Below are 24,849 nucleotides of genomic sequence, written 5' to 3' on the forward strand. Positions count from 1 at the left end.
ATTCAGGGCAGGGTGGAGTGCATTTCCCAGGGAAGCAGACCCTGAGGGACACACGGGCATTTCCACGGATTCCTGTGCGCTGTTCCAAGGATGGACAGAGTTTCTCCCCTGTTGGGAGCAGAAGCCATGGGAAGTAAATCAAGTTTGAGGGTGGGAAGGAGGAAAATGGGCAGAGTTCCTAAATGTGGCCCAACCAAAGCCTTCCCTGTGGGCTGGGTTGCTGCCCAGCAGGCCGTTAACAATCCCATGGACCTGCTGGAAACTCAGGGAGATTCCACACTCCGTGTTATGCACAAGGAAACGCTGCTGTGGGATGCACCAATGGGCTCCTAAAGGGAACCAGAAAGTCTCATTTCTGTGGGATACGTTTTTATTGTGAGCGACTTGTTGGAAGAGCAATGATTTAAAGGATTCTATCGACCAGACCATTTTATACATTGTCAGTTTGATTTTTGCTGAAGTTATTTTTTATTGGGAAAAAAAGTGTTTTCGGAAAAGATTTTTGCCTTTATTTCATGGTTGTATAATTTTGTCTCAGTCAAATGGGCATCAGGGGATTCAACCAAATTTGGCATTTACCATCATCAGGGCAAGGTTGTATCAAATGCCCCCTTAAGTTTGGGCAGCCCAGAGGTCACAGGGTCCCACTGGGGACAGCGAGAATGCTCAGGGCCCCGCAGAATGTGCCACCTCTGGGACAGGAATCCCCGAGGATGTGGCACCCCCAGAACGTGGAATCCCCTGGGACAAGACCCTGGGACACGACCCAGGTGTCACCACAGCAGAGGAGCCCTTTTCCCTCAGGGCAGGACCCCTCTGGATGTGCCCCCCAGGACAGAACCCACGGCCTCAGCTCAGCATAAACGGCCTCTTCCTTCTGCTGCAGGAAAGAGAAAGTGAAAATCTTTCATCCCCCACAGCCCCCCTGTCTTGGTTTAGATAGACAGGTATCTTCCAGGGAGGGTTGGAGTCTCCCTTAAAATGTACGCCCCTCTCCCCCGTTTCCAAATTATCATAAATTTGCAACTAAAAGGCTGTCAGGCAAAGATTTTGGGAATAGGTATAGCAGTTCTTTACTAGGGATATAAAAATACAGATGTTGTAGTACAGAAGAATAAGCAAACATATAAACAAACAAGAAATCCTAGAAAACCCTGACGGAGTCAGAAATACATCCTGACACCCTGTCGGTCAGGGTGTTGGAAGCAGTTCAGAGTAAGCCCTCCTGGAGTGGCTGATGCGGTTCTGTTGGAGTAGAGATGGTCCCATTAAAGAAAAAGGGTCCAGTAATGGTGAGATGCGTCCGGTCTTCCACCAGGGATCCGGTGGAAAAACTGGATACCTAGTGGGACTGTGGCTCCTTTGTATCTAGGTTAAGATGGTTTGGCTCCTCCTCCCTCTGTGCAGCAGCTTACAATAGTGCAGTGTAAAGTGTAATGTCATTGATGAGCTCTCAATGGTCCATTAGGAGAAGACATTCACATGGAAGTAGTGAAACAATGAAGAGAGATAAGTAGCACTCCACCATCTGATAAGTGACACTGACCCATTTGGGCAAAGATAAGCAATTCTGCTCCACCCAGATGGAAAAGAATAATATGGTCTTTACAAAACCCATGACAAATAGCTAATGTTGATTTCACGTACTGGTAGAGTATCTTATCTCTGTGGTAAGATATCATTGAAAAGAACCAAGTAAAGGAACATTGGAAGAAAGAATGCAAAGAGGAATCTACCACTGACTCCTAGGTCACCAAGATTTGTCAAACCACAGAACAGGGGCCTTGTGAGGAAATAAAATATATCAATTTCCTCTGCAGTATGGCATTGTAGTGGTTTCAGGTTTGCCAATTCCTGTATCCGAGTCACAGCACCAATTAGTGTAGTGGTTTGAGTGCCCACGAGAATGATTCACTTTTTGTTCTGCTGTGAGGTAAGATTAGGAGAAAAGCAAAGCAGGCTCAAAACTTAAAAGGGTATAAAGACAGGTTTAGTAACAAAACGACAAGAAAGAAAATAGTAAGAATCAGAAAAAAACCTTCAAAACACTTCCTCTGTTCCCCACAAACTCCTTTCTTTCTCTCTGACAACATGCAGAGAAGACAAAACCTAGACTTTAGCTCAGTTACAACCTCTAAAATAGTCTTTCTTCAGTTCTCTCAGAGAGAGAAGTCTCTTCTGGTTGGCCATGGAAACTTCCCCACAAGAAAGAACAGTTCTCTTGTGGCTTTTTCATTCTCACAAAACCAGCCACCTCTGAATCTGCATTTGTGAAGTCCCTCCCATATCACGCAGCCTTCCCACAGCTGCGTAATGGGCCATGTAAACTCATGGGGTACCATTTTAAAGATGAACGGTTCAAAAGCAAAGATTTTCTACATCTCTAGGAACAGAGATCTTTCCTCTTTCTGAGGGCAGATCTTCATCTCATCTCTCTCTCTGTTCAAGCATCTCATAAGATCACAACTACTTCAATATTTACTTAGCTCACCACAACAACCTTTGCTCAGATCTACAATTTGTATACTCTCATCTCCTAGAACATCTTAGAGGGATATTCTAGTATATCACAGTCCATTCCCATGGCCTACAAAAGGTTTTCAGCCTAAAACCAAGGCATCTTCTCCTTCTCTTGCCATCTAAGATTCAACTCCTCCATCACCGACTTTGATGTCTTCATATTGTCTCTCTACGTGGCTTCACTCTGTCCTTTTGTCTCACTTAAGAGAGGATGAGTGCTTTGCAAGTTCCATCAGAGCAAAGGAGGAGTTTCCATTCTCCCAATCTGCAGAGGCCGTGATGGTTCTCCCGGGCAGTGGCTGAAGGTGGTAAATTCAGGCCGTGCCGGGGCTGGGCCAGGATCTCCGGGGTTCTGGCTGCATTCAATTTCCAGCTGCGGGGCCGCTCCGCACGGCTGCAGAGCTGCCCCTGCTCTTGGCCGCAAGATCTCTCCAGCTGCTGGGGCCTCTCCCTCCGCAAGGGGTCTTGGTGCCGGTGTCTGGAGCTGTTCATAGTAAAGAATTCTTCCAAAGGCGCGCTGGGGGCTTCCCCCGTTCCTCTGCCCGGCAGCGCTGGGGGCCCGGCCTGGCCCTGCGAGGCCTCCCGGGGCCGCCATGGGGGCGGCTTTAGCGGCAGGATGTCAGCAGCCGCTGGAGGCCCGATCCGGCCGGGACGGGGCGTTCTCTCCTCCCCTGCCCTGCCCGGGAGCCGCCGGGCCCGGCCCTGCCAAGGCTCCAGCAGCGGCCGGGCCCGGCCAGGCCGCACCAGGCCCGGGGCCACGCGGCGGAGCGGGGCCGACCCCGCTGGCACCTGGGGACCTCTGCCCAGGTGGGAAGGGAAGAGAACTTTCCCGGGATTCTTCTCATTTCAACCTGTGTGGCCACAGAGGCTTACCTAGCTCATTAATTGGTTCAATAGGTTGTCGATATTCAAAGCTAATCACTGATTTGTTTTGCCAAAGCTATTCTTCAATCAATGCAAAACCAGCACAGGCATGTACTGTAAGAAAATGAGTCATGGGTGAAACCAAGCAAAAGCACGCCCAGAACATGTAAACTCGAAAGTATTTTTGAAATATGCATAATCTTCTTGAATATGTATTCAATCTATACAATGACAAAGGTACACAAGAAGAATCGTTATAGAGAACTGTGCGCCTTGGGCTGTTGCCCAGCACCCAGCACGCTGTTTGCTGTCCCTTTGCTACCTTATTAATATTTAAAGATAGTAAGGAGTGTGCCTAGTTTCTCACACAGTTTAATCAAAATGCTGAAGTTCAGGTACAGAAGAGGGAAAAGGGTCATGGGCCGGCCCAGCACTGGGTGAGGGAAGGACGAGCCCAGTGGGGTGCAGTGAAGAGGAAGAAGGGACCGCTGAGGGGAATCGATGTCCCCCAGCACTGCCAGTGTCCCCAGTGTCACAGCCCACTCTCAAAGGTGTCATGGGGATCCTACTGTCCCTCATGGGATTCTGGCAGGTCTGCGTTGGTCACTTGTGGATCCCGAGGTGTGGCAGGACCAGGGGACACCAGTGGGGGCCCGGAGAGTGACACCAGTTGTGGGGACCTGAGTGGGGGGTGACACCTGGGGATGATGTTTCCGTGTCCCCCCTGTACTCACCCCCTGTCTGCTCAGTGCCCATGACGTGGGGGTCCTGCACTGCCCCCTCCTCTGGGGGGGTCCTGTGGGGTAAGAGGGGTCTGAGGGGTGTCTGGGGAGGGGCAAAGGAGAGTCCCAGCCAGAGCCCCGCACTCACCTGTCCTGGGGCGTCCTGGCAGCTGCAAGATTAAGGAGAGAGGGTGACCTTGGGGACCCCAGGACCACTGAACATTCCTGGGAACACGGCAGCTCCAAACACCCACAGGACCCCTAATTTCCACTGCAGCCCCGATTCCCAACAGACACTTGATTCCCCCCCAGTCACTCCAAGCATCCCTGGAACCCCCCAAAACTTCTGCAGTGCCCCCACCACCCCTCAGTGTCTGTGACCCACTGTGCCCCAGAACCCCAAGCCAGGCAGAGAGAGGCACCCCCCAAACTCCCCCAGGCCACCAGAAAGATCCCCCAACATCCCTGCATGGCCCTTGAAGACGTCCCCAAACCATCCAGGAGTTCACAGTGGCACCCCAATGCTCCTCAAAGCCCACCCAGGGATGGCCCTGGAACACAACCAATTCTCCAAATTCTCCAAATTCCCCCCAAATCCCCCAGGACCCCCAGCCAAGGTCACTGTGGGCTCAGTTTTCCCCAGCTCAGGAGCCCTGGGTGCTGCCCCAGCTCTGCCCCACTCTGGGGGCTTCCCCTCACTCCAGGACCCCCATCCCCCCCATTGTCACCCACCCCAGTGGTGCCAGCAGTGACAGCCCCCGATGACAGCCAGGAGCAGGAACAGGAACAGGAGGGTCCTGCCGACATTCACAGCCACTGCTGGGGACAGAGGGGGACACATTGGGGTCAGTGTGAACCCTGGGGGTCCTGAACACCCCGGTGACTCCTTGTGAGCCCACCTGTGACCCAGCGTGAGTCAGGGGTCACCTCCAGGGCCAGCTCAGGGCTGAGTGCCCGGAACACGCGGTGCCCATCCTGTCCCAGCTCGTTGGTGGCCATGCACTGGTAGGTGCCTGAATGTTCCACACTGATTTTCCCAAGCTCCATAACGGGACCCCGGGCCACCTCCTGGCCATTGTGCAGCCAGGTGAAGGTGACAGGGGCTGAGCCCACCTGCACCAAGCAGCGCAGGGTCACGGGGTCACCTGCGTGCACCTGGTGTGACAGGGGACCGGGGGTGATGGTGACATTGGCCACGGGCACTGTGGGGACACAGACAGGGCTGGCATCCGGTGAGGTGGGATGGGAGTGCTGCGGTTGGGATCACCCCCAGCCCGAGGGTCCTGCTCACCCAGGACGGTGACATTCAGGGGGACACTCTCAGCCACACTGTCCCCATCGCTGACCCGGCAGTGATACTGGCCACTGTCATTGTCCCCAACGCGGCGCAGCTCCAGGTTGGGGCCGGTGCCCAGCAGTGTCCCTGAGCCCCCACGGTGCCAGGTGAAGGACAGGGGACCTGTCCCCGCGGCCACCGCACAGCTCAGCACCAGGCAGTCCCCCAGTGCCACCTGTCCCCCAGGGGGCTGTGCTGACACGGACACCCCCGAGAGCAGGACCTCTGTGGGAGAGGGGACAGCAAGGGTCAGTGAGGGACACCAGGGGACAATGAGGAACACGGGGCAGGAGGGGGGGGCGGAGAGGGGCAGGGGAATCCCAGTGAATAAGAGGGGGGGGCAGAGCCTGGAAAAGAACCCTAAAGAACATGGGGGGGTTCAGGGAGGGGACACCTGGAGAGGCAGGGGGGTAACCCAGGGAGGGTGTGGGGACCCAGGGGGGGGATGGTGTGACCTGGGGACCGTGGGGGCAGAGCAGGGAGAGGTGGGGTTGACTCAGAGATGCACGAAGCGACCCAGTGAGGGATGTGTAGATGAGGAGGGAGACTCAAGCAGTGACGGGGGGACATAGGAAAAGTTTACAGGAAAGATGGGGGTGCCCACGTAGGGCTGGGGGATCCTGTGAGAGAGCCGGGAATGGATTCAAGACACGTAGCAGAGATGGGGGATCTCAGCAGTAATGGGGGTCTGCAGGCAGTGCTGGGGGTCCCCAACCAGGGGACCCAGGGAGGCTGTGGGGGTGAGGCTCACCATGCACTGTCACTGTCACCAGGGCTGACTCCTGCCACCCCCCTGATACCCCGGAGTTCACCCAGACCCGGCAGCGGTAGCGGCCGCTGTGGTGCAGGTGCAGAGGGGACAGGGACAGCTCGGTCCTGGGGAGGGTCTTAATCAGCTCCTTGTTCCCACGGTAGAATCGCACCTCAGTGACCAACAGGTCCCACCGGCATTGGCAGCGCAGTTTCACCGTGTCCCCCTCCATCAGTGGCCGTGCCGGCACCTGCAGCACCAAGGGGCCTATGGGACAGAGGGGTCCCATCACACTGGGGTGGTCTCGTTTTTGTGGGGACCCCATTGGGTCACAGCCAGAGCACCAGGGGTCCCCAATTCCACAAACAGGGTCCCCCCGCACTGGGATGCTCTGGGATGTCCCCGTGTGCAGGGGACAGGCTCAGGCCACACCAAGAAGTGACCCATGGAGCGGAGCCCACCCAGAGCCCTTGGGGTGCCACAGGTGGTTGAGGACACCCAAATCCCCCTCACCGTCTGAGACAGTCACGGGGGGCTGAGCCCACTTCCAGGTCTGTCACACTCGTAGCTGCCACTCTCGGTGACAGTGAAGTGATCGGGCCCCTCCAGCCACCAGCGCTGCCCGTCCCTGTACCAGGTGGTGGCACCGGTGGTCCCCAAGCCCTGGCAGGTCAGTGTCACCCGGTCCCACGGCACCGCCGGCCTCCAGGGGGGCTCCACCAGGAGCTGGGTGGTCTGGGCACCTGTGGGTGACAGAGGACACCAGCCTGCCAGGGCCATCATGGGGCTGGGGACAGCGGGGTGGGGACATGGCATCCCCTGAGGACTCACCAGCGAGGCCGAGGGTCTGGGCTGGAAGGGAGAAGGGACAGGGCTGGGTGGGGACAGCAGCACCTGGGGGACATGGTGTGGTGTCTGTCCCCAGACTGTCTGCAGTGGGAACACTGATGTAGCACAGAGGTCTTGAGGACAGTGACACCTCGGTCACCCTGGGCTGAGGCAGGACATGGGGACACTGTGGACACCCCATTCTCCTCCAGGTCACCACCACCATCCTCACAGCCCTGGTCCCATCAGCAACATCCCCATGGCCCGTCATCCCATTCTAATGGAACCCATCCCCACAGCCCATCTGCATTGTACATGGCTCTTGTCCCTGTCCCTGCATCCCTGTGCCCCTGTCCCTGTCCTCACAACTGCTATAGCCCCAAGGTTCCTTTGCCACATCCTTGTCCCCACATCTCTATCCCCCTTTTCCCATCCCCACATCCCATTTCCCCTCTTCTTGTCCCCCTTTTCCTGTCCCCACAACCACCCCACTCCTCTGCTCACACTGGGGTCCATGCCCATGCACTGGCTCTGCTGGCCTTGGGGACCTCAGGGGACCCCGCAGCCCCCCTGTGCCCCCTCCCCACTGGTCTCTGCCTCACCAGGATCCATCCCCGGGGTGTCAGGCCTGTGCCCGGGGCACTCACCCCACAGGAGCAGCGCCACCTTCCCGGCCATCCCCGTGTCCCCGGCCATGTGCACTGCTGTCACTCACTGCCAGGGGTGGCTGTTGGCTGAGTGGCAGTTCATTGGCAAAATGGGAAGGAAGTGGGGTCAGATCTCATCCTCATGCGTAGGTGGCACTTGCTGGGGTCAGGTTGGCCACAAGCTGGTGACTGGCTGTGGGCAGGGTGGGGACAGGGTGGGGACAAGGCTGGGTGGCACAAGATGGGACAGGGGGTTCCAGGAGTGGGAGGCTTAATGGTTTTGGGGAGCCAAGGATGGGTGTCCAGGGGAATGGAGCTACTGAGGAGTGGGAGTCACCAGGGATGGGGGTGTCATGGGACTTGGGGTCCCCAGGGCTGGGGGACTCAGGGATGGGAGTCCCAGGGGAACATGGGCTCCAGGGACTTCGAGTCATGGGATGGGTGTACTAGGAATGGAGTGCAGGGGGAATGGGTCAGGCTCGTGGGAATGGGGATCTTCTGAGAGAATTCATGTCCTGGGGGAAGGGGGGTTGTAGGGCATGTCATTTGTGGAGAGGGTTCCTCTGAATGAGGGTCCTGGGCCATGGAGATCTTAGGGAATGTAAGTACTCGGGTGGGGGTTCCAGGTAGAGGGGACATAAGAAATGGAGGTCCTATGTTTGAGTTCCCATGGGAATGGGGGTCCAGGGATGGACAGTGGCCCGATGAGCCCATGGGTCACAGCTCCTTCAAGGGGTGTACCTCACCTTTTGGGTAGACCCAGGGCCCCGCTCTGACCCCCTCATATGTGTCTGGTTTGGGGGAGGCACCACAAGGCAATTCTGAAAGGCTAACCCCCGGTGATATTTTCCTCTCCACATTATCCATTTTCTTCCTCATTCCCCTCAATTTCACAACCCCCCAGTTCATGCCTTGATAACCCTGGGGAGCACCTGAGCAGGGAACGGGTTGGGAGAACCCCAGCGTGGGGGAAGCAGGGGTGAGGGGTCTGCAGGGAGGGGTGGAAGGCTGTGGGGGATGGGGGTGTCGGGCTGTGTCCCTCAACACTTTCACTTTCTCTCTCCTGCAGCAGAAGGAAGAGGCCGTTCATGCTGAGTGTCACACGGGGGGCGGGTTCTGCCTCACAGGGGACACATGCTGTCCAAGGGGTCCTGTCCTGGGGGATGGCAGCTCCGGGAGGGTTCCAGACTCCTCCATTCTCACTCATCCCCTGCAGGATGTGAGCCAGGAAGAGCAGCTCGGGAATGGAGCCCCAGGCAGGAAGGAGCTCCCCAACTCCTCCTCCTTGAAGCCAGTGGCCATCCAAGTGCGGGGCCCAGCCATGGCCCAGCCCCAGTGCACAGGGATGGGCATTGGCCAGCCCTGCTCTGGCCAGCCCCAGGTGGCAGCCACGACCTGAGGCTCCCCCCGCCCCCTTGGCTTTGATTCTGGCAGCTTTCGAGCTGCTGCAAAGGTGACAATTCTGTGGCAGGAAAAGGCCTGGCTGTGGTTTGTTGGGCCCTGCAAGAAGCACAAAAGCCAATGGGAGCCCAAGCAGTGGCTCTGCGAGGGCCTTGGACGGTTTTCAGAGCAGGGCTGGCTGCAAACCCCCCTGCAGGGGCAGCTGTGAGGAAAGCAGTCCGGAAATGCAGCAATTGATCATTTTGTCCCTCTCAGCAAGGGGCTGAGAGAGCCCCAGAAGTTCTGCAGATCCCACACCCATCTGCTCAACAACTTGACCGGGACCCTCCTTTCTGAACAAAACCTGAAGCCCTTTGGAACCTCCCAGAAAGAATGTTTGTGTTCTGAATGTAGACACCAGAAGAGAGGGAAAAGTGTGGAAATACTGAGCAGGGGCTCCAGCCATGGATCTGGGGAACAGGGGTGTCCCAGCAGGAGCAGGGAGTGCCCAGGCAGGGGAATTCAGGGCAGGGTGGAGTGCATTTCCCAGGGAAGCAGACCCTGAGGGACACATGGGCAGTTCCATGGATTCCTGTGCTCTGTTTCAAGGATGGACAGAGTTTCTCCCCTGTTGGGAGCTGAAGCCATGGGAGGTAAATCAAGTTTCAGGGTGGGAAGGAGGAAAATGGGCAGAGTTCCTAAATGTGGCCCAACCAAAGCCTTCCCTGTGGGCTGGGTTGCTGCCAGCAGGCCGGGAACAATCCCATGGACCTGCTGGAGACTCAGGGAGATTCCACACTCTGTGTTATTCACAAGCAAACGCTGCTGTGGGATGCACCAATGGGCTCCTGAAGGGAACCAGAAAGTCTCATTTCTCTGTGATTTGTTTATGTTTTTATTGTGACTTGTTGGGAGGGCAACAATTAAAAGTATTCTATCAGCCAGATCATTTTCTACATTTTCAGCGTGATTTTGCCGAATTTTTTTTTCACTGGAATAAAAATCTTGTGGGAAAACATTTTTGCCTTTATTTCCTGCATGTCTAATTTTGTCTCAACCAACTGGGCGTCCGGCAATTAGAGCAAATTCACCTCCATCTCTGAATTCCTTCTAGACATGGAGACCCCCATTCCCTCGGACCCCCATTCTCAAGAACACCCATTTTTGGCTCTCCACAACCCCTGAGACCCCCACTCCTGGGAACACCATCCCCCACTTAGCCGCCAGACCATCCCATAATGTCCCCAGCCTGTCCCCTGCTGTGTCTCCACCTTTCCCCCACCCTGCCCCCACCAACACGTGGGGATGAGGTGCGACCTTTCTCTTTGTCCAAAGAGCCGCCACCCAGGGGACCGGTGGCCACAGCAGCGAGTGACAGCCAGTGCACATGGCTGGGGACACGGGGATGGCCGGGAAGGTGGCGCTGCTTCTGTGGGGTGAGTGCCCCGGGCACGGGCCTGACACCCCGGGGATGGGCCCTGGTAGGGCAGAGACCGGTGGGGAGGGGGCACAGGGGGGCTGCGGGGTCCCCTGAGGTCCCCAAGGCAGGGACCAAAGAACAGGGATGCAGGGACAGGGACAAGGGCCACATACCATGGGGATGGGGCATGAAGACAGGTGCCACTGGAATGGGATCATGGGCACAGGGCAATGACGATGTGGCTGTCGGGACAGGAGCTGTGAGGATGGTGGTGGTGTCCTGGATGAGCATGGGGTGTCCACAGTGTCCCCATGTCCTGCCTCAGCCCAGGGTGACTGAGGTGTGTCTTACCTCAACACCTCTGTGCTACACCAGTGTTCCTTTGGGGACAGTCTGCAGTGAGACACAGCACCGGATTCCCCAGGTGCTGCTGTCCCTGCAGGGCCCCCCCCATCCAGCCCTTGTCCCTTCTCCCTTCCAGCCCAGACCCTCGGCCTCGCTGGTGAGTCCTCGGGGGATGCCATGTCTCCACCCCACTGTCCCCAGCCCCGTGGTGGCCCTGGCAGGCTGGTGTCCCCTGTCACCCACAGGTGCCCAGACCACTGAGATCCTGGTGGAGCCTCCCTGGACACCAGCAGTGCTGTGGGACCAGGTGACACTGACCTGCCAGGGCTCAGGGACTGCCGGTGCCACCACCTGGTACAAGGACGGGCAGCGTTGGGGACAGCAGAGATCCGGACACTTCACTGTCACCGAGAGTGGCAGCTACGAGTGTGACAGACCCGGCAGTGGGCGCAGCCTCCCCGTTAGAGTCTTAAATGGTGAGGGGGGTTTCAGGGTCTCCAGCCTGGCACCTGCAGGGTCCCCGAGGGCTCTGGGTGGTCTCCGCTCTATGGGTCACCTCCTGGTGTGACCAGAGCCCGTCCCCTGCACATGGGGACATCCCAGAGCATCCCAGTCTGAGGGGACTCTTCCCGTGCAATGGGTGGCCCCTGATCCCCCCCAGTGCCATCAGGACTCTTCAGATGCCCCCGGTGTGACAGGATCCCTCTGTCCGCCAGACTGGCTGGTGCTGCAGGTGCCGGCGCGGCCGCTGCTGGAGGGGGACACGGCGACACTGCGCTGCCGGAGCTACCAGGGCAAATCGCTCACCAACGTGCACTTCTTTCATGAAAGGAAGGATCTGGGAGGGCCCCATGACAGGACCGAGCTGTCCCTGTCCCCGCTGCAGCTGCACCACAGCGGCCGCTACCGCTGCAGGGGCAGGGTGGGGGCTGTAATGCCAGAGTGGATGGAGTCACAGCTGGTGACAGTGACAGTGCGCAGTGAGTGCAGGAATGGGGACAGGCAACCCTGACATCCTCCGAGGGTTTCCTCCCTCTACCTGCATCCTTCATCCTTCCCTTCACTCCTCCCTGCGTCACCCAAAATTTCCCTAGTGCCTCCTTGTTACCCCATGATTGCCTGGTTCCCTCTCCACATCCCTCATCCCTCTCTCTGTCCCCCCACCCCTCCCTGGGATCCCACACCCCTTCCAAGGTCCCCGCTCAACCCTCTGGTTGCACTTCCGTCCCTGGGTCCACCCACCCCTCTCCAAACCCCACATCATTCCCTGAGTCTCCTCAGTCTCTTGTGTAGTCCCCCATCCCTGCCTGGCTCTCTCCACCTTTCCATGGGGTCACTCCATGGTCACCAGATCCCAACGCACCTCCCAGGGTCCACTTCTCACTGGGGTCCTCTGTGCTCCCCTCCAATCCCCCCTCCTTCCCGTCTTGTGTCCTCCACCCATCATGGCAAGATCATCTTACCTGTGTCTCCCCGCAGGGGTCCCCGTCTCGGGGGTGTCCGTGTCAGTGCGGCCCCCCGGGGGACAGGTGGCACTGGGGGACCGCCTGGTGCTGAGCTGTGCGGTGGCCATGGGGACAGGTCCCCGGTCCTTCACCTGGCACCGGGGGGGCTCTGGGACACCGCTGGGCAGTGGCCCCCACCTGGAGCTGCGCCATGTTGGGGACAATGACAGTGGCCACTATCACTGCCGGGTCAGCGATGGGGACAGTGTGGCTGAGAGTGTCCCCCTGAATGTCACCGTCCTGGGTAAGCGGGACCCTCAGGCTGGGGGTGGCCTCACCCACAGCATGCTCCAGGAAACTCTCATCCCCGTGTCCCTGTCCCTCTTGCTGGCTGCCAGCCCCTCCCCCCACCCTCACCCTGTCTCTGTCCCCACAGTGCCCGTGGCCAATGCCACCATCACCCCCGGTCCCCTGTCACACCAGGTGCACACAGGTGACCCCGTGACCCTGCGCTGCTCGGTGCAGGTGGGCTCAGCCCCTGTCAACTTCACCTGGCTGCACAATGGCCAGGAGGTGGCCCGGGGTCCCGTTATGGAGCTTGGGAAAATCAGTGTGGAACATTCAGGCACCTACCAGTGCATGGCCACCAACGAGCTGGGACAGGATGGGCACCGCGTGTTCCGAGCACTCAGCCCTGAGCTGGCCTTGGAGGTGACCCCTGGCTCACCCTGGGTCACAGGTGGGCTCACACGGGGTCACCGGGGTGTTCAGGACCCCCGGGGTTCAGAGTGTCCCCAATGCGTCCCCCTCTGTCACCAGCATTGACCACAGTGGTTGCTTATTCCGTCCTGTCCTTGGTCGTGCTCATTGTTGCAGCTGTGGGCTGGCATCGGTGGAACAACGTGGGTGGGTGACAATGGGGGCAACAGGGGCCCTGGGGAGGTGGGAGGTCACCTGGAATGTGAGGGTGATTGGTGGCACCAACAGTCAATGACTTGGGCAGCGCTGAGTGCTCAGGCCTTTTGCTCAGCGTCCTCAAGGATTTGGGGTGGTGGAGGGTCTTGCAGGCATGTTGGGGGTTCTCTCAGTGATCCTGCGGGAATTTGGAAAGTTCCCCTCCCTGCCAGGCTCTGGGTTCTGGGATCTCAGGTGGTCCAGAGCACTGTGGTGATTCAGGGGTTCTGGGGGCCATCAGGGATACTGGGGGGAGCTGGGGGAGAATTGAAGGCCTGGGGGTCGTTCAGGATTCCTGTGGGTGGATGGGGGCCTATTGGGACTCCAAAGTTACCACTTCAGTTTTCCTTTGCAGATGCCAGGAAGCACCAGGAAAGGTGAGTGCAGGCTCCAGCCATGATGCATCTTTTACCCAAACCACCAGAACCTTTCATCCCCTTCCACACACTCCCTTCTTCCCACAGGGCCCCCCCGGAGCCCCTGGCATCCCCCAGGGAGGATCCTCAGGCGACCTACATGCAGCTGCAGGGGCCACACGGGCAACCATGGGAGCCCAGTGACATCTATGACACTCTACAACAACAGTTGTGACACTCTGGGAAGCGGGAGGCACTGGGTGGCACTGGAGGTGCTCCCTCCATGGCTCCTGTGGTTGCCCATCCTTCCAAGGGAGGTGGTCATGGGTCAGGGGGAGGCTACAAAGGGCACCCTGTGCTCCTCATTTTCTCTCCCAGTGCCCCCAGGGGCTCCCCCATCCCCTCCCCAACCCCCATCCGAATGCTCCAAGTACCCTCAGTGGCTTCCCCATTCTCTCCCCACAGTGCTGGCAGCACACCCAGGAGTTCCACATTCCCCCTCCCACTCTCCCTGGTGCCATCTCACTGTAAAAGGGGCAGTCGGGGAGGATTCTTTCTGATCGATTTCTCGGATTAAAATGAAGTACAAATGCGGCAATATTATATCTGAGAACTGTTTATTGATAAAGGAGGCTAAGTGTTCTTATGGGAGGGGGATAGAAGAGAGAATAGAGAGGGAAAGAGACAGAGAGAGAAACAGAAGACAGGGACAGCATTACCACAAGAACCCCGGGCGCACTTTTGGCATCAGCTCGGCAGATGGAGTGTGTGTGGTGAGCCCTCGTGGCTTTTGTCAGTGGCTGGGTGGGATTTCCAAGTGGCGGCACCTGCGTGTCTCTGGCAACGCTGAGTCATGGCTGTGTGCTGGCTGTGGTCTAGTGCTGTGGCACTGGTGGCTTTGGGCTGGCTGCTACGGGCAGGTTCTGGGGTGCAGCAGGCTCGTTGCTGCGGGGAACACGGGCAAAATGGCAGAGATGGCAGGTGTGTGCAGGCAGCCTCTGCTCCGCTGGGGAAGCTGTGGAGCACCGTGTTGGGGAAGCAGAGGAGCACCAGGTTGGGGAAGCGGTAGAGCACCAGGTCGTCGCAGGAATGAGCTGCCTCGCAGAAGCAGCAAAGCAGGGAAGAACGGCTGCAGACAGAGAAGGACCACCGGGAGGAAAAGGTGAGGCAGAGAGGAGGACCAAGCTGAACCTCCAAGCAAGCCCCTGATCCCCCCAAGAGATCCAAAGCAAAATCGCTGCTTTTGTGTCACGGTTAACTGCTTTTATTTGCTCATGTATAGCGTGTGTTGAGACAGAAATGAAAATCAGATTGAGTCCTCTCAACCCCCATGCTCCCCGTGGCCCTGCAATCCCCTTCCCAATGTTCCCAGTACACTACGTGGCTTACCATTGCCCATCCCATTTCCAAAGGAGCACAGTGACGCTGTTGTGCACCAGAACACAAAGACTCTGACTTGAGAAGGCCGAAAATTACTCCTTTATTCTTGGGATGTGTCTCCCTTCTTATGCTATTCTATGCAGACCAATTGGATTCATGAAACAAAGACAAACCTCCTCAATCACATTGGTCAGAGTAGAGGGACGTCAAGAAGAAGTCCCTCCTAGGGAAAGAAACGCAAACAATTTGCCCATACCAAAAGATGTCTCTTGTTTACAGAAAATTCCCTGGGAAAGGAATTTCAGGAAACCAAAACATCTCAGGCACCAACCAGGGCCACAGCACAGGACCTGGTTTCCTGCTCCTGGAACAAAAATGCAGCTTTTTTGGTTAAACGGACACAAATGTTTTTCTTTGCTCAGCTCTGTCAGGCTTTAGGAACAGAATTCGTCAATTTTTGGCTGCCAGTATGTCTTAGTTTGAAAGACAGGTGTCTTCTGGGGAGAGCAGGGCATCCCTTGGAATGGGGAATGCAAACCTCCTCCCTCCTAGTTATTATAATTATGAAAAATTAAGGAGCTCTCAGGCAAAGATATGGGGATAGGGATAACAGATCTTTACTGGTATGTATAACAAGGCAAACAACCAGCAACAACCACAGCATTAATAATAAACAGAACCAGGAAGCCCGTAACAGCTTCCCTGAGCGCGGCACTTTCCCTTTTGGTGCAGTTCCGGGCACAGCCAGCAGGGGCGCTGGTGGCTTCCGGTGGGCGGGGCAGGTGCGGTGATCCCTCTGCGGCTGCAGGGGGCGCTGTGGGGCGGGCTCAGGGAGCGCACAGTCATGGTGGCTCTGTCCCAGATGGGAAGGGATGGAAGGGATAGATCAGAAACTCCAGAGCTGAGGCTGAAGACGGGAAGGGATAGAAGGGATAGATCAGAAACTCCAGAGCTGAGGCTGAAGGAATGGAAGGGATGGATCAGGAACTCCCAAGCTGTGGGTGAAGATGCAGGATGTCTCAGCAGGCAGGGGTTGTGGGCTACAGAGTAGTGAAAAGACTCAGAGCAGTGCTGAAGAAACAGCAGGAGGAGGGACAACAGCAACCCTGCTCCCAGCACAGCGACAGGCCCTACTTTTAGTGAGGCAGGCAATAACAAGATCCCAGTTCCATGGCTGGGCCCAGGAGCAGAGGCTCACCCCACACCAGAAGAAACAGGACTGAGCCGGGCATCTGCAGCAGCAGTGAATTCCTTTCCCCAAGCAGCTGCTCCACTGTCACCATCCAAAGGCACAGATCGAGTGAATGAGAGTTTCCCATCCCTGCTGAGAGTTTTCCCATTCCTGCCATCTCAAGCACGCAGCCATCAGTGCTTCTTAGCAACTCAATGGGAGAAAAAGTCTCACAGGTAACAAGGAAAGAAAATGAAAGAAAAAGAAACCAAGCCCCAACACCTTATTTTCACTCCTGGTGTTCAGGTTACATCTCCACTGGGTTTGCCTACTGCCCAGGGGACTGTTTGGGGGGTATGTGTGTTGATATCTCTTCAATTCCTTCTTTTCTCCTTGGGGATTCTCTATTTGCTCCCAGTCCTCTTCTGACAGCCAGTCACAGGTCTCCTGAAAAAACACACCTTCCCAACCAGCCAACCACAGGCCTTCCCAATCAGCCAATCACAATCATCTCCAGAAGACTCACCTTCCCAACTAGCCAACCACAGCACTTCCCAACAAAACCTGCCTTCCCAACCAGCCAATCACAGGCCCTCTGAACAAGGCCCGCCTTCCCAACCAGCCAACTACAGGCTCACCTGACAAGGCCCACCTTCCCAATCAGCCAGAAGGAAAAGGAAAGGGAAAAAAAGGAAAGAAAGGAAAGGAGAGGAAAAAAAGAGAAAAACAGACCATTCTTTCTCCCTGGAAAACAAAAGCAAATAAACAACTCTCCTGTGGTCTGGTGAATCCCATCCCACTGGGTCAGTTCCGCTGGGTTGGTGACTGCCGGGAGTTCCTGTGCCGGGTCCCCGTTCGCCGCAACCCGCTCCCCGCTTGCCGCTACCCACGGCGGCCCCCACGGCTCCTCTGCACCGCCGGGCCGCCCCTGCTGCCAGAGGCGTCTGGCCTCGGACAAGCGCGGCGCGCGGCGCATGGCTGCCTCCGCCAGCGCTGGTTCTGAGTGCTCAGAACCTGCTGATACAAGTGTGGCCACCACTGATCTGAAAGTCCTGTGAGAGACCCGGGGATGGATGAGGGACCCGCGGCAGGGATGGGGGGTCTGGGCAGTAATGGGGGACTGCAGGCAGGGCTGGGGGTCCCCAGACGGGGCTGAGTGTCCCCAACCAGGGGACCCGGGGAGGCTGTGGGGGTGAGGCTCACCGTGCACTGTCACTGTCAGTGGCACCGACTCCTGCAACTCTGATGATACGTCAGAGGACACCCAGCCTCGGCAGCGGTAGTGGCCACTGTGGCTCAGCTGCAGAGGGGACAGGGACAGCTCGGTGCCATTGAGGGACATCCTCACCTCCTCATCCCCACGGTAGAATCGCACCTCGGTGACTGACAGGCCCTGCCGCCATCGGCAGTGCAGTGTCACTGTGTCCCCCGCTACAGCTGCATCTGCACCGGCACCTGTAGCACGAGCCAGTCTGGGGGACACGAGGGTCCTGTCACACCACAGGGGTCCCATTTTCATGGGGACCCACCATTGGGTAACAGCCAGAGCACCAGGAGTCCCCAATTCCACAAACAGGGTCCCCCTGCACTGGAATGCTCTGGGGTGTCCCCGTGTGCAGGGGACGAGCTCTGGTCAGACCAGGAGGTGACCCATGGAGCGGGGCCCACCCAGAGCCCTCGGGGTCCCACAGGTGCCACGCTGGGGACACCCAAAGCCCCCTCACCATTTGAGACTGTCACAGGGGGGCTGAGCCCACTGCCACGTCTGTAACAGCGGTAGGTGCCAGAATAGGTGACACTGACATTTTCAGGTCCGTTCGGCCACCAGCTCTGCCAATCCATGTACCAGGTGGTGTCACCAGCAGTCCCCGAGCCCTGGCAGGTCAGTGTCACCCGGTCCCACGGCACCTCCGGCCTCCAGGGGGGATCCACCAGGAGCTGGGTGGTCTGGGCACCTGCGGGTGACAGGGGACACCAGCCTGCCAGGGCCACCACGGGGCTGGGGACAGCGGGGTGGGGACATGGCATCTGCCGAGGACTCACCAGCGAGGCCGAGGGTCTGGGCTGGAAGGGAGAAGGGACAGGGCTGGGTGGGGTGGCCCCATGGAGACAGGTATGGGGGCACAGGGTGTGGGGGCTGTCCCTGAACTGTCCCCATGGGGACACTGGTGTGGCACAGATGTCTCGGAGATTGGGGAACTGCAGTCACCCCATCTCAGGCAGGACATGGGGACACTAAGGACACCCCAGACATGGGGACCTCGTGCTGGCACAGGTCACCCCCCCAGTCCCACAGCCTCTGTCCCCATGCTCCATCTGCATGGTGCTTGTCCCCTTGTCCCTGTCACTGCATCCCTGTTTCCCTGTCCCTGTCCTCACAGCTGCACCAGCCCCATAATTCCTCTCCCCACATTCTGGCCCCTCCCGTCCTGTCCCCCTTCTCCTGTCCCCATTGCCAGCCCATGACCCTGGTCATCCCATGCACTGGCTCTGCTGGCCTTGGGGACCTCAGGGGACACCCCAGCCCTCCTGTGCCCCCTCCCCACCGGTCTCTGCCTCACCAGGGCCCATCCCCGGGGTGTCAGGCCCGTGCCCGGGGCACTCACCCCACAGGAGCAGCGCCACCTTCCCGGCCATCTCCGTGTCCCTGGCCATCCAGGCTGGCTGTCACTCGCTGCTGTGGCCACCGGTCCCCTGGGTGGTGGCTCTTCCAAAGAATGGGGAAGGAAGTGACATCAGGCCGCGTCCCCAACATGGCTGTGGCCTTTGCTGGTGGCAGAGTGACCACAGGCTGTGGGCAGGCTGGGGACAAAGCTGGGTGGCACAAGGTGGGACAGGGGGTTCTCAGGAGTGGGGGGCTCAGGGGGTTTGGGGAACCAGGGATGGGCATCCAGGGCAATGGGAGTCCCGAGGAGGGGGAGTCACTCAGGAGAGGGGTGCCATGGGAATGGGGGACCCCAGGGCTCGGGGGACTCAGTGCAGGGAGTCCCAGGAGAGCGTGGGCTCCAGGGATTTGGGGTGATGGGATGGGTGTGCCAGGGATGGAGTGCAGGGTGAAGGGAGGGTCCTGTGGGAATGAGGGGTCCTGAGAGAATCCAGGTCCTGGGGGAAGGGGCATTGTAGGGGATGGAATTTGTGGAGAGGGTTCCTTGGGAATGGGGCTCTGGGGCCACGGAGATCCTGGTGAAATGGCAATCCTGAGATGGGGCTGCACGGGAGGGGGAACATAAGGAATGAGGACGCCACGGTTTAGTTCCCAGGGGAAAGGGGGACCCAGCGATGGGCAGTGACTGTGAAATGGGGGGGCGGGTTCTCTCCTGGGGGGCACAGCCAGGGGGTCCTGTCCTAGGGAATGGCAGCTCCAGGAGGGTTTCAGACTTCTCCATTCTCGCTCATCCCCTGCAGGATGTGAGCCGGCAAGAGCAGCTCGGGAATGGAGCCCCAGGCAGGAAGGAGCTCCCCAACTCCTCCTCCTTGAAGCCAGTGGCCATCCAAGTGTGGGGCCCAGCCATGGCCCAGCCCCAGTGCACAGGGATGGGCATTGGCCAGCCCTGCTCTGGCCAGCCCCAGGTGGCAGCCACGACCTGAGGCTCCCCCCGCCCCCTTGGCTTTGATTCTGGCAGCTTGAGAGCTGCTGCAAAGGTGACAATTCTGTGGCAGGAAAAGGCCTGGCTGTGCTTTGCTGGGCCCTGCAAGAAGCACAAAAGCCAATGGGAGCCCAAGCAGTGGCTCTGCGAGGGCCTTGGATGGTTTTCAGAGCAGGGCTGGCTGCAAACCCCCCTGCAGGGGCAGCTGTGAGGGAAGCAGTCCGGAAATGCAGCAATTGATCATTTTGTCCCTCTCAGCAAGGGGCTGAGAGAGCCCCAGAAGTTCTGCAGATCCCACACCCATCTGCTCAACAACCTGACCGGGACCCTCCTTCCTGAACAAAACCTGCAGCCCTTTGGAACCTCATGGAAAGAATATTTGGGTTCTGGCTGCAGCCACCAGACCAGAGGGAAAAGTGTGGCAATGTTGAGCCGGGGCTCTGCCCACAGTCATGGTGTTGCTGTGGGGAATGACCTTGTATTGATCCCAGGTGTCCCCAAAGCTGCTCCATCCCTGCCCTCCTCACCTGCACAGGGCACGGGGAATGGACAGGGCTCTGCCCCGCCCCTGCCCCGCCCATTCCGAGTGCCCAAAGCTGTGGGGGCGTCACCCTGGCCACGGGCTGTCCCGACACATGGCGACAGTGGCTTGGGACACGCTCTCACAGTCGGTTCATGCGCGCCGTGACAGTCCCGGCACTCGCAGCGCCATGGCAGCTGGGCCCCTTCCCCGTGCTCTGGGACCACCGTGCCAGTCCCTCCTTTCTGCAGAGCCCAGCCCAGGGTCTCTGCTCCCCTGCCCTGCCGGGGTCTCCCCTTGGCCGTTTCGGGCCCTCCACCCTCGGGGCTCTCCAGGCCCCTGGTTGTTTAGTGGAAGCCAGAACTGGAGAATTCCATTCCTAAAGCCCAACAGGGCTGAACAAACACCACTTGTGCCAGTTTAACCAAAAAGCTGCATTTTGGGCTGAAGTGTATCGAAACCGACCGTGTGCCCTCCTTGCACTGGGAGGGGGAATGTGCCGCCACTGGGACTATGGGAGTACTGGGAAGGGAAAGGGGGAGCCCCTGGGTGTACTGGGAGATGGAATGGGGAGCACTGGGTGCTCTGTGCACCAGCCCCTTCTCCTGACCACCACCTCAGGCTGGATGGCAACCACAGAAGCCCAGGGTGAGGGGATCCCCGGTGTCCCCCAGTGCCCCCCAGTTTCCTCAGTGTCACGGCACACTCTCGGAGATGTTGCTGGTATCCTGTGGTCGTCCATGGGGTCCTGGCAGCTCTGCATAGGTCACCGTGGTGTCCTTGGGCGGGGCAGCACTGGGGAGCCCTGTGAGAGACACTGGCTGGGGGGACCCGGCTGGGGGTGACACCAGCGGGTGACGTGTCCCTGTATTTCCCTGTCCCCGTACTCACCCCCTGCCCGCTCGGTTTTCACAACATGGGTGTACAGAACCTCCTCCTCCTCTGGGGGGGCCAGGGGCTGTGGATGTGCCCTGTGGGGATGGAGGGGTTTTGGGAGCACATGGAGGGTTCAGGGTGTGAGAGTAGAAGAGGGGCTGTGAATGAAGCCCCCCACTCACCTTTCCTGCTTCTTCCTGGTGGCTGCAAAGGAGAGGGAAGGGGTGACTGTGGGATCCCCAGGGCCCTGACCACCCGTGGGAAGCCTGAATCACCACCAGACCCTCAATTCCCACAGGACCTCTGAGCATCTCTAGAGCCCCCCAGAACCCCTGAACCGGTGCCCTGAGTACCCAGTACCCCAAGCGCAGCAGGGAGGGAGACCCTCAAAAATCCCCCAGGACCCCAAAAGAAAACCCAACATTGCTGTGTGACCCTCCCACACCTGCCCAAATCGCCCAGGACACTCAGCCAAGGACACTGGGGGCTCAGCACAACCCAAGTCAGGAGCTGTGGGTACCACCCTATCACCCCTTCAGTCTGGGGGCTTCCCACCCCTCTCGGGGAACCCCGTCCCCCCCATGGTCACCCACCAATGCGGTGCCACCAGTGCCAGGCCATGATGACACCCAGGAGCAGGAGCAAGAACAGGGAACCACTGACCCCTGCAGCCACTGCTGGGGACAAAGGGGAACACAGAGGGGTCACCCATCACCCCAGGGGTCCTGCAAACATTGTGACCTCAGGTGACCCCTCCTGTTTCCTGTTCCCTTTCTGTCACAGCCAGAGAGAGAGTGGGGGAAAACTGAGGTCACCGACAACCCGGGGGTGTCAGACCACCAGGATGATGCTGTGTGAGCCCACCTGTGACCCAGGGTGAGCCAGGGGTCACCTCCAGGGCCAGCTTGTGGCTGAGTGCCCGGAATACACGGTGTCCGTCCTGTCCCAGCTGGTTGGTGGCCACGCACTGGTAGGTGCCCGAATGTCCCACATTGATGTCCCCAAGCTCCAGGACAGGACCCCGGGCCACCTCCTGGCCATTGTGCAGCCAGGTGAAGTTGACAGGGGCTGAGCCAACCTGCACCGAGCAGCGCAGGGTCACGGGGTCACCTGCGTGCACCTGGTGTGACAGGGGACCGGGGGTGATGGTGGCATTGGCCACGGGCACTGTGGGGACACAGACAGGGTGAGGGTGGGGGGAGGGGCTGGCAGCCAGCAAGAGGGACAGGGACACGGGGATGAGAGTTTCCTGGAGCATGCTGTGGGTGAGGCCACCCCCAGCCCGAGGGTCACACTCACCAAGGACGGTGACATTCAGGGGGACACTCTCCTCTACGCTATCCCCATCTCTGACCCGGCACTGGTATTGGCCGCTGTCATTGTCCGCAACATGGCGCAGCTCCAGGTGGGGGCCACTGTCCAGCGGTGTCCCTGAGCCCCCCCGGTGCCAGGTGAAGGACCGGGGACCTGTCCCCATGGCCATGGCACAGCTCAGCACCAGGCGGTCACCCAGTGCCACCTGTCCCCCGGGGGGCCACACTGACACAAACACCCCCGAGACGGGGACCTCTGCGGGGAGACACAGGTAAGATGATCTTGCCATGATGGGTGGAGGACACAAGACGGGAAGGAGGGGGGATTGGAGGGGAGCACAGAGGACCTCAGGGAGAAGTGGACCCTGAGAGGTGCGTTGGGATCTGGTGACCATGGAGTGACCCCATGGAAAGGTGGAGAGAGTCAGGCAGGGATGGGGGACTACACAAGAGACTGAGGAGACTCAGGGAATGATGTGGGGTTTGGAGAGGGGTGGGTGGACCCAGGGACGGAAGTGCAACCAGAGGGTTGAGCGGGGAACTTGGAAGGGGTGTGGGATCCCAGGGAGGGGTGGGGGGACAGAGAGAGAGGGATGAGGGATGTGAAGAGGGAACTGGGCAGTCATGGGGGAACAAGGAGGCACTTGGGAAATTTTGGGTGACGCAGGGAGGAGTGAAGGGAAGGATGAAGGATGCAGGTAGAGGGGGGAAACCCTTGGAGGATGTCAGGGTTGCCTGTCCCCATTCCTGCACTCACTGCGCACTGTCACTGTCACCAGCTGCGACTCCCTCCACTGTGGAATTATAGCCCCCACCCAGCCCCTGCAGCGGTAGCGGCCGCTGTGGTGCAGGTGCAGAGGGGACAGGGACATTTCGGTCCTGTCATGGGGCCCTCCCAGATCCTTCCCTTCACGGAAGAAGTGCACATTGGTGAGCGATTTGTCCTGGTAGCTCCGGCAGCGCAGTGTCACCCTGTCCCCCTCCAGCAGCGGCCGCGCCGGCACCTGCAGCACCAGCCAGTCTGGCGGACAGAGGGGTCCTGTCACACCGGGGGCATCTGAAGAGTCCTGATGACACTGGGGGGCATCAGGGGCCACCCATTGCAAGGGAAGAGTCCCCTCAGACCTGGATGCTCTGGGATGTCCCCGTGTGCAGGGGACGGACTCTGGTCACACCAGGAGGTGACCCATAGAGCAGAGCCCACCCAGAGCCCTCGGGGACCCTGCAGGTGCCAGGCTGGAGACCCTGAATCCCCCCTCACCATTTAAGACTCTAACGGGGGGGCTGCGCCCACTGCCGGGTCTGTCACACTCGTAGCTGCCATTCTCGGTGACAGTGAAGTGTCCGGATCTCTGCTGTCCCCAACGCTGCCCATCCTTGTACCAGGTGGTGGCACCGGCAGTCCCTGAGCCCTGGCAGGTCAGTGTCACCTGGTCCCACAGCACTGCTGGTGTCCAGGGAGGCTCCACCAGGATCTCAGTGGTCTGGGCACCTGTGGGTGACAGGGGACACCAGCCTGCCAGGGCCACCACGGGTCTGGGGACAGTGGGGTGGGGACATGGCATCCCCCGAGGACTCACCAGCGAGGCCGAGGGTCTGGGCTGGAAGGGAGAAGGGACAATGGCTGGATGGGGGGGGCCCTGCAGGGACAGCAGCACCTGGGGAATCCGGTGCGGTGTCTCGCTGCAGACTGTCCCCAAAGGAACACTGGTGTAGCACAGAGGTGTTGAGGTAAGACACACCTCAGTCACCCTGGGCTGAGGCAGGACATGGGGACACTGTGGACACCCCATGCTCATCCAGGACACCACCACCATCCTCACAGCTCCTGTCCCAACAGCCACATCGTCATTGCCCTGTGCCCATGATCCCATTCTAATGGCACCTGTCTTCATGCCCCATCCCCATGGTATGTGACCCTTGTCCCTGTCCCTGCATCCCTGTTCCCCTGTCCCTGCCTTGGGGACCTCAGGGGACCCCACAGCCCCCCTGTGCCCCCTCCCCACCGGTCTCTGCCCCACCAGGGCCCATCCCCGGGGTGTCAGGCCCGTGCCCGGGGCACTCACCCCACAGGAGCAGCGCCACCTTCCCGGCCATCCCCGTGTCTCCGGCCATGTGCACTGCCTGTCACTCGCTGCTGTGGCCACCGGTCCCCTGGGTGGCGGCTCTTCGGATGAAGAGAAAGGTCGCACCTCATCCCCACGTGTTGGTGGGGGCAGGGTGGGGGAAAGGTGGAGACACAGCAGGGGACAGGCTGGGGACATTATGGGATGGTCTGGCGGCTAAGTGGGGGATGGTGTTCCCAGGAGTGGGGGTCTCAGGGGTTGTGGAGAGCCAAAAATGGGTGTTCTTGAGAATGGGGGTCCGAAGGAATGGGGGTCTCCATGTCTAGAGGGAATTCAGAGATGGAGGTGAATTTGCTCTAATTACCAGA

At 59.0% G+C, this 24,849-nt stretch overlaps 3 protein-coding genes and 1 pseudogene across 3 annotated transcripts; 1 reads left to right on the forward strand and 3 right to left on the reverse strand.

Moving 5' to 3' along the window:
- Window positions 1-3,460: 3,460 nt before the first annotated feature.
- On the reverse strand, window positions 3,461-7,699 carry LOC136304667 (Fc receptor-like protein 4). Its single transcript, XM_066208151.1, has 10 exons — window positions 7,669-7,699; window positions 7,025-7,045; window positions 6,723-6,936; window positions 6,194-6,486; window positions 5,398-5,667; window positions 5,006-5,308; window positions 4,839-4,925; window positions 4,255-4,276; window positions 4,119-4,180; window positions 3,461-3,498 (listed from the first exon to the last, which is right to left on the reverse strand). The coding sequence occupies exons 1-10, from the start codon at window positions 7,697-7,699 to the stop codon at window positions 3,461-3,463; spliced, it is 1,341 nt and encodes a 446-aa protein (XP_066064248.1).
- Window positions 7,700-10,435: 2,736 nt separating this feature from the next.
- LOC136304668 (Fc receptor-like protein 2) lies at window positions 10,436-14,296 on the forward strand (annotated as a pseudogene).
- Window positions 14,297-17,092: 2,796 nt separating this feature from the next.
- Window positions 17,093-18,811, reverse strand: LOC136304675 (low affinity immunoglobulin gamma Fc region receptor III-like). Its single transcript, XM_066208156.1, has 5 exons — window positions 18,726-18,811; window positions 18,163-18,183; window positions 17,844-18,074; window positions 17,323-17,591; window positions 17,093-17,136 (listed from the first exon to the last, which is right to left on the reverse strand). The coding sequence occupies exons 1-4, from the start codon at window positions 18,772-18,774 to the stop codon at window positions 17,551-17,553; spliced, it is 342 nt and encodes a 113-aa protein (XP_066064253.1). The 5' UTR covers window positions 18,775-18,811; the 3' UTR covers window positions 17,093-17,136; window positions 17,323-17,550.
- A 2,110-nt stretch (window positions 18,812-20,921) lies between these two features.
- Window positions 20,922-24,530, reverse strand: LOC136304669 (Fc receptor-like protein 4). The gene is made up of 10 exons (XM_066208153.1): window positions 24,482-24,530; window positions 23,996-24,016; window positions 23,677-23,907; window positions 23,173-23,436; window positions 22,402-22,671; window positions 21,967-22,212; window positions 21,696-21,779; window positions 21,285-21,306; window positions 21,118-21,197; window positions 20,922-21,031 (listed from the first exon to the last, which is right to left on the reverse strand). Exons 1-10 carry the CDS (start codon window positions 24,528-24,530, stop codon window positions 20,922-20,924), a joined length of 1,377 nt encoding a protein of 458 aa, XP_066064250.1.
- Between the last annotated feature and the right edge of the window lie 319 nt (window positions 24,531-24,849).

Source organism: Chamaea fasciata, unplaced genomic scaffold, assembly GCF_029207755.1.
Source record: "Chamaea fasciata isolate MVZ Bird 193981 ecotype frontalis unplaced genomic scaffold, bChaFas1.0.hap1 SCAF_143, whole genome shotgun sequence".
Lineage (NCBI taxonomy): Eukaryota > Metazoa > Chordata > Aves > Passeriformes > Sylviidae > Chamaea > Chamaea fasciata.

Excerpts from the sequence above, each read along its gene's own strand:
- LOC136304667 (XM_066208151.1), bottom strand. The coding sequence starts at position 7,699 with ATGGCCGGGAAGGTGGCGCTGCTCCTGTGGG. Across the intron at positions 6,487-6,722 it reads GGAAGTGGGCTCAGCCCCCC|TGTGATGGGACCCCTCTGTC; the intron begins GTGACTGTCTCA and ends AGACCACCCCAG. Across the intron at positions 4,926-5,005 it reads TGACTCACGCTGGGTCACAG|CAGTGGCTGTGAATGTCGGC; the intron begins GTGGGCTCACAA and ends CTCTGTCCCCAG.
- LOC136304675 (XM_066208156.1), bottom strand. The coding sequence starts at position 18,774 with ATGGCCAGGGACACGGAGATGGCCGGGAAGGTGGCGCTGCTCCTGTGG. Across the intron at positions 18,184-18,725 it reads GGTGGCGCTGCTCCTGTGGG|CCCAGACCCTCGGCCTCGCT; the intron begins GTGAGTGCCCCG and ends TCTCCCTTCCAG. Across the intron at positions 17,592-17,843 it reads CCCTGTGACAGTCTCAAATG|ACTGGCTCGTGCTACAGGTG; the intron begins GTGAGGGGGCTT and ends CGTGTCCCCCAG.
- LOC136304669 (XM_066208153.1), bottom strand. The coding sequence starts at position 24,530 with ATGGCCGGAGACACGGGGATGGCCGGGAAGGTGGCGCTGCTCCTGTGG. Across the intron at positions 23,437-23,676 it reads CCCCGTTAGAGTCTTAAATG|ACTGGCTGGTGCTGCAGGTG; the intron begins GTGAGGGGGGAT and ends TCTGTCCGCCAG. Across the intron at positions 22,213-22,401 it reads CCTGAATGTCACCGTCCTTG|GTGACCCCGTGACCCTGCGC; the intron begins GTGAGTGTGACC and ends AGGTGCACGCAG.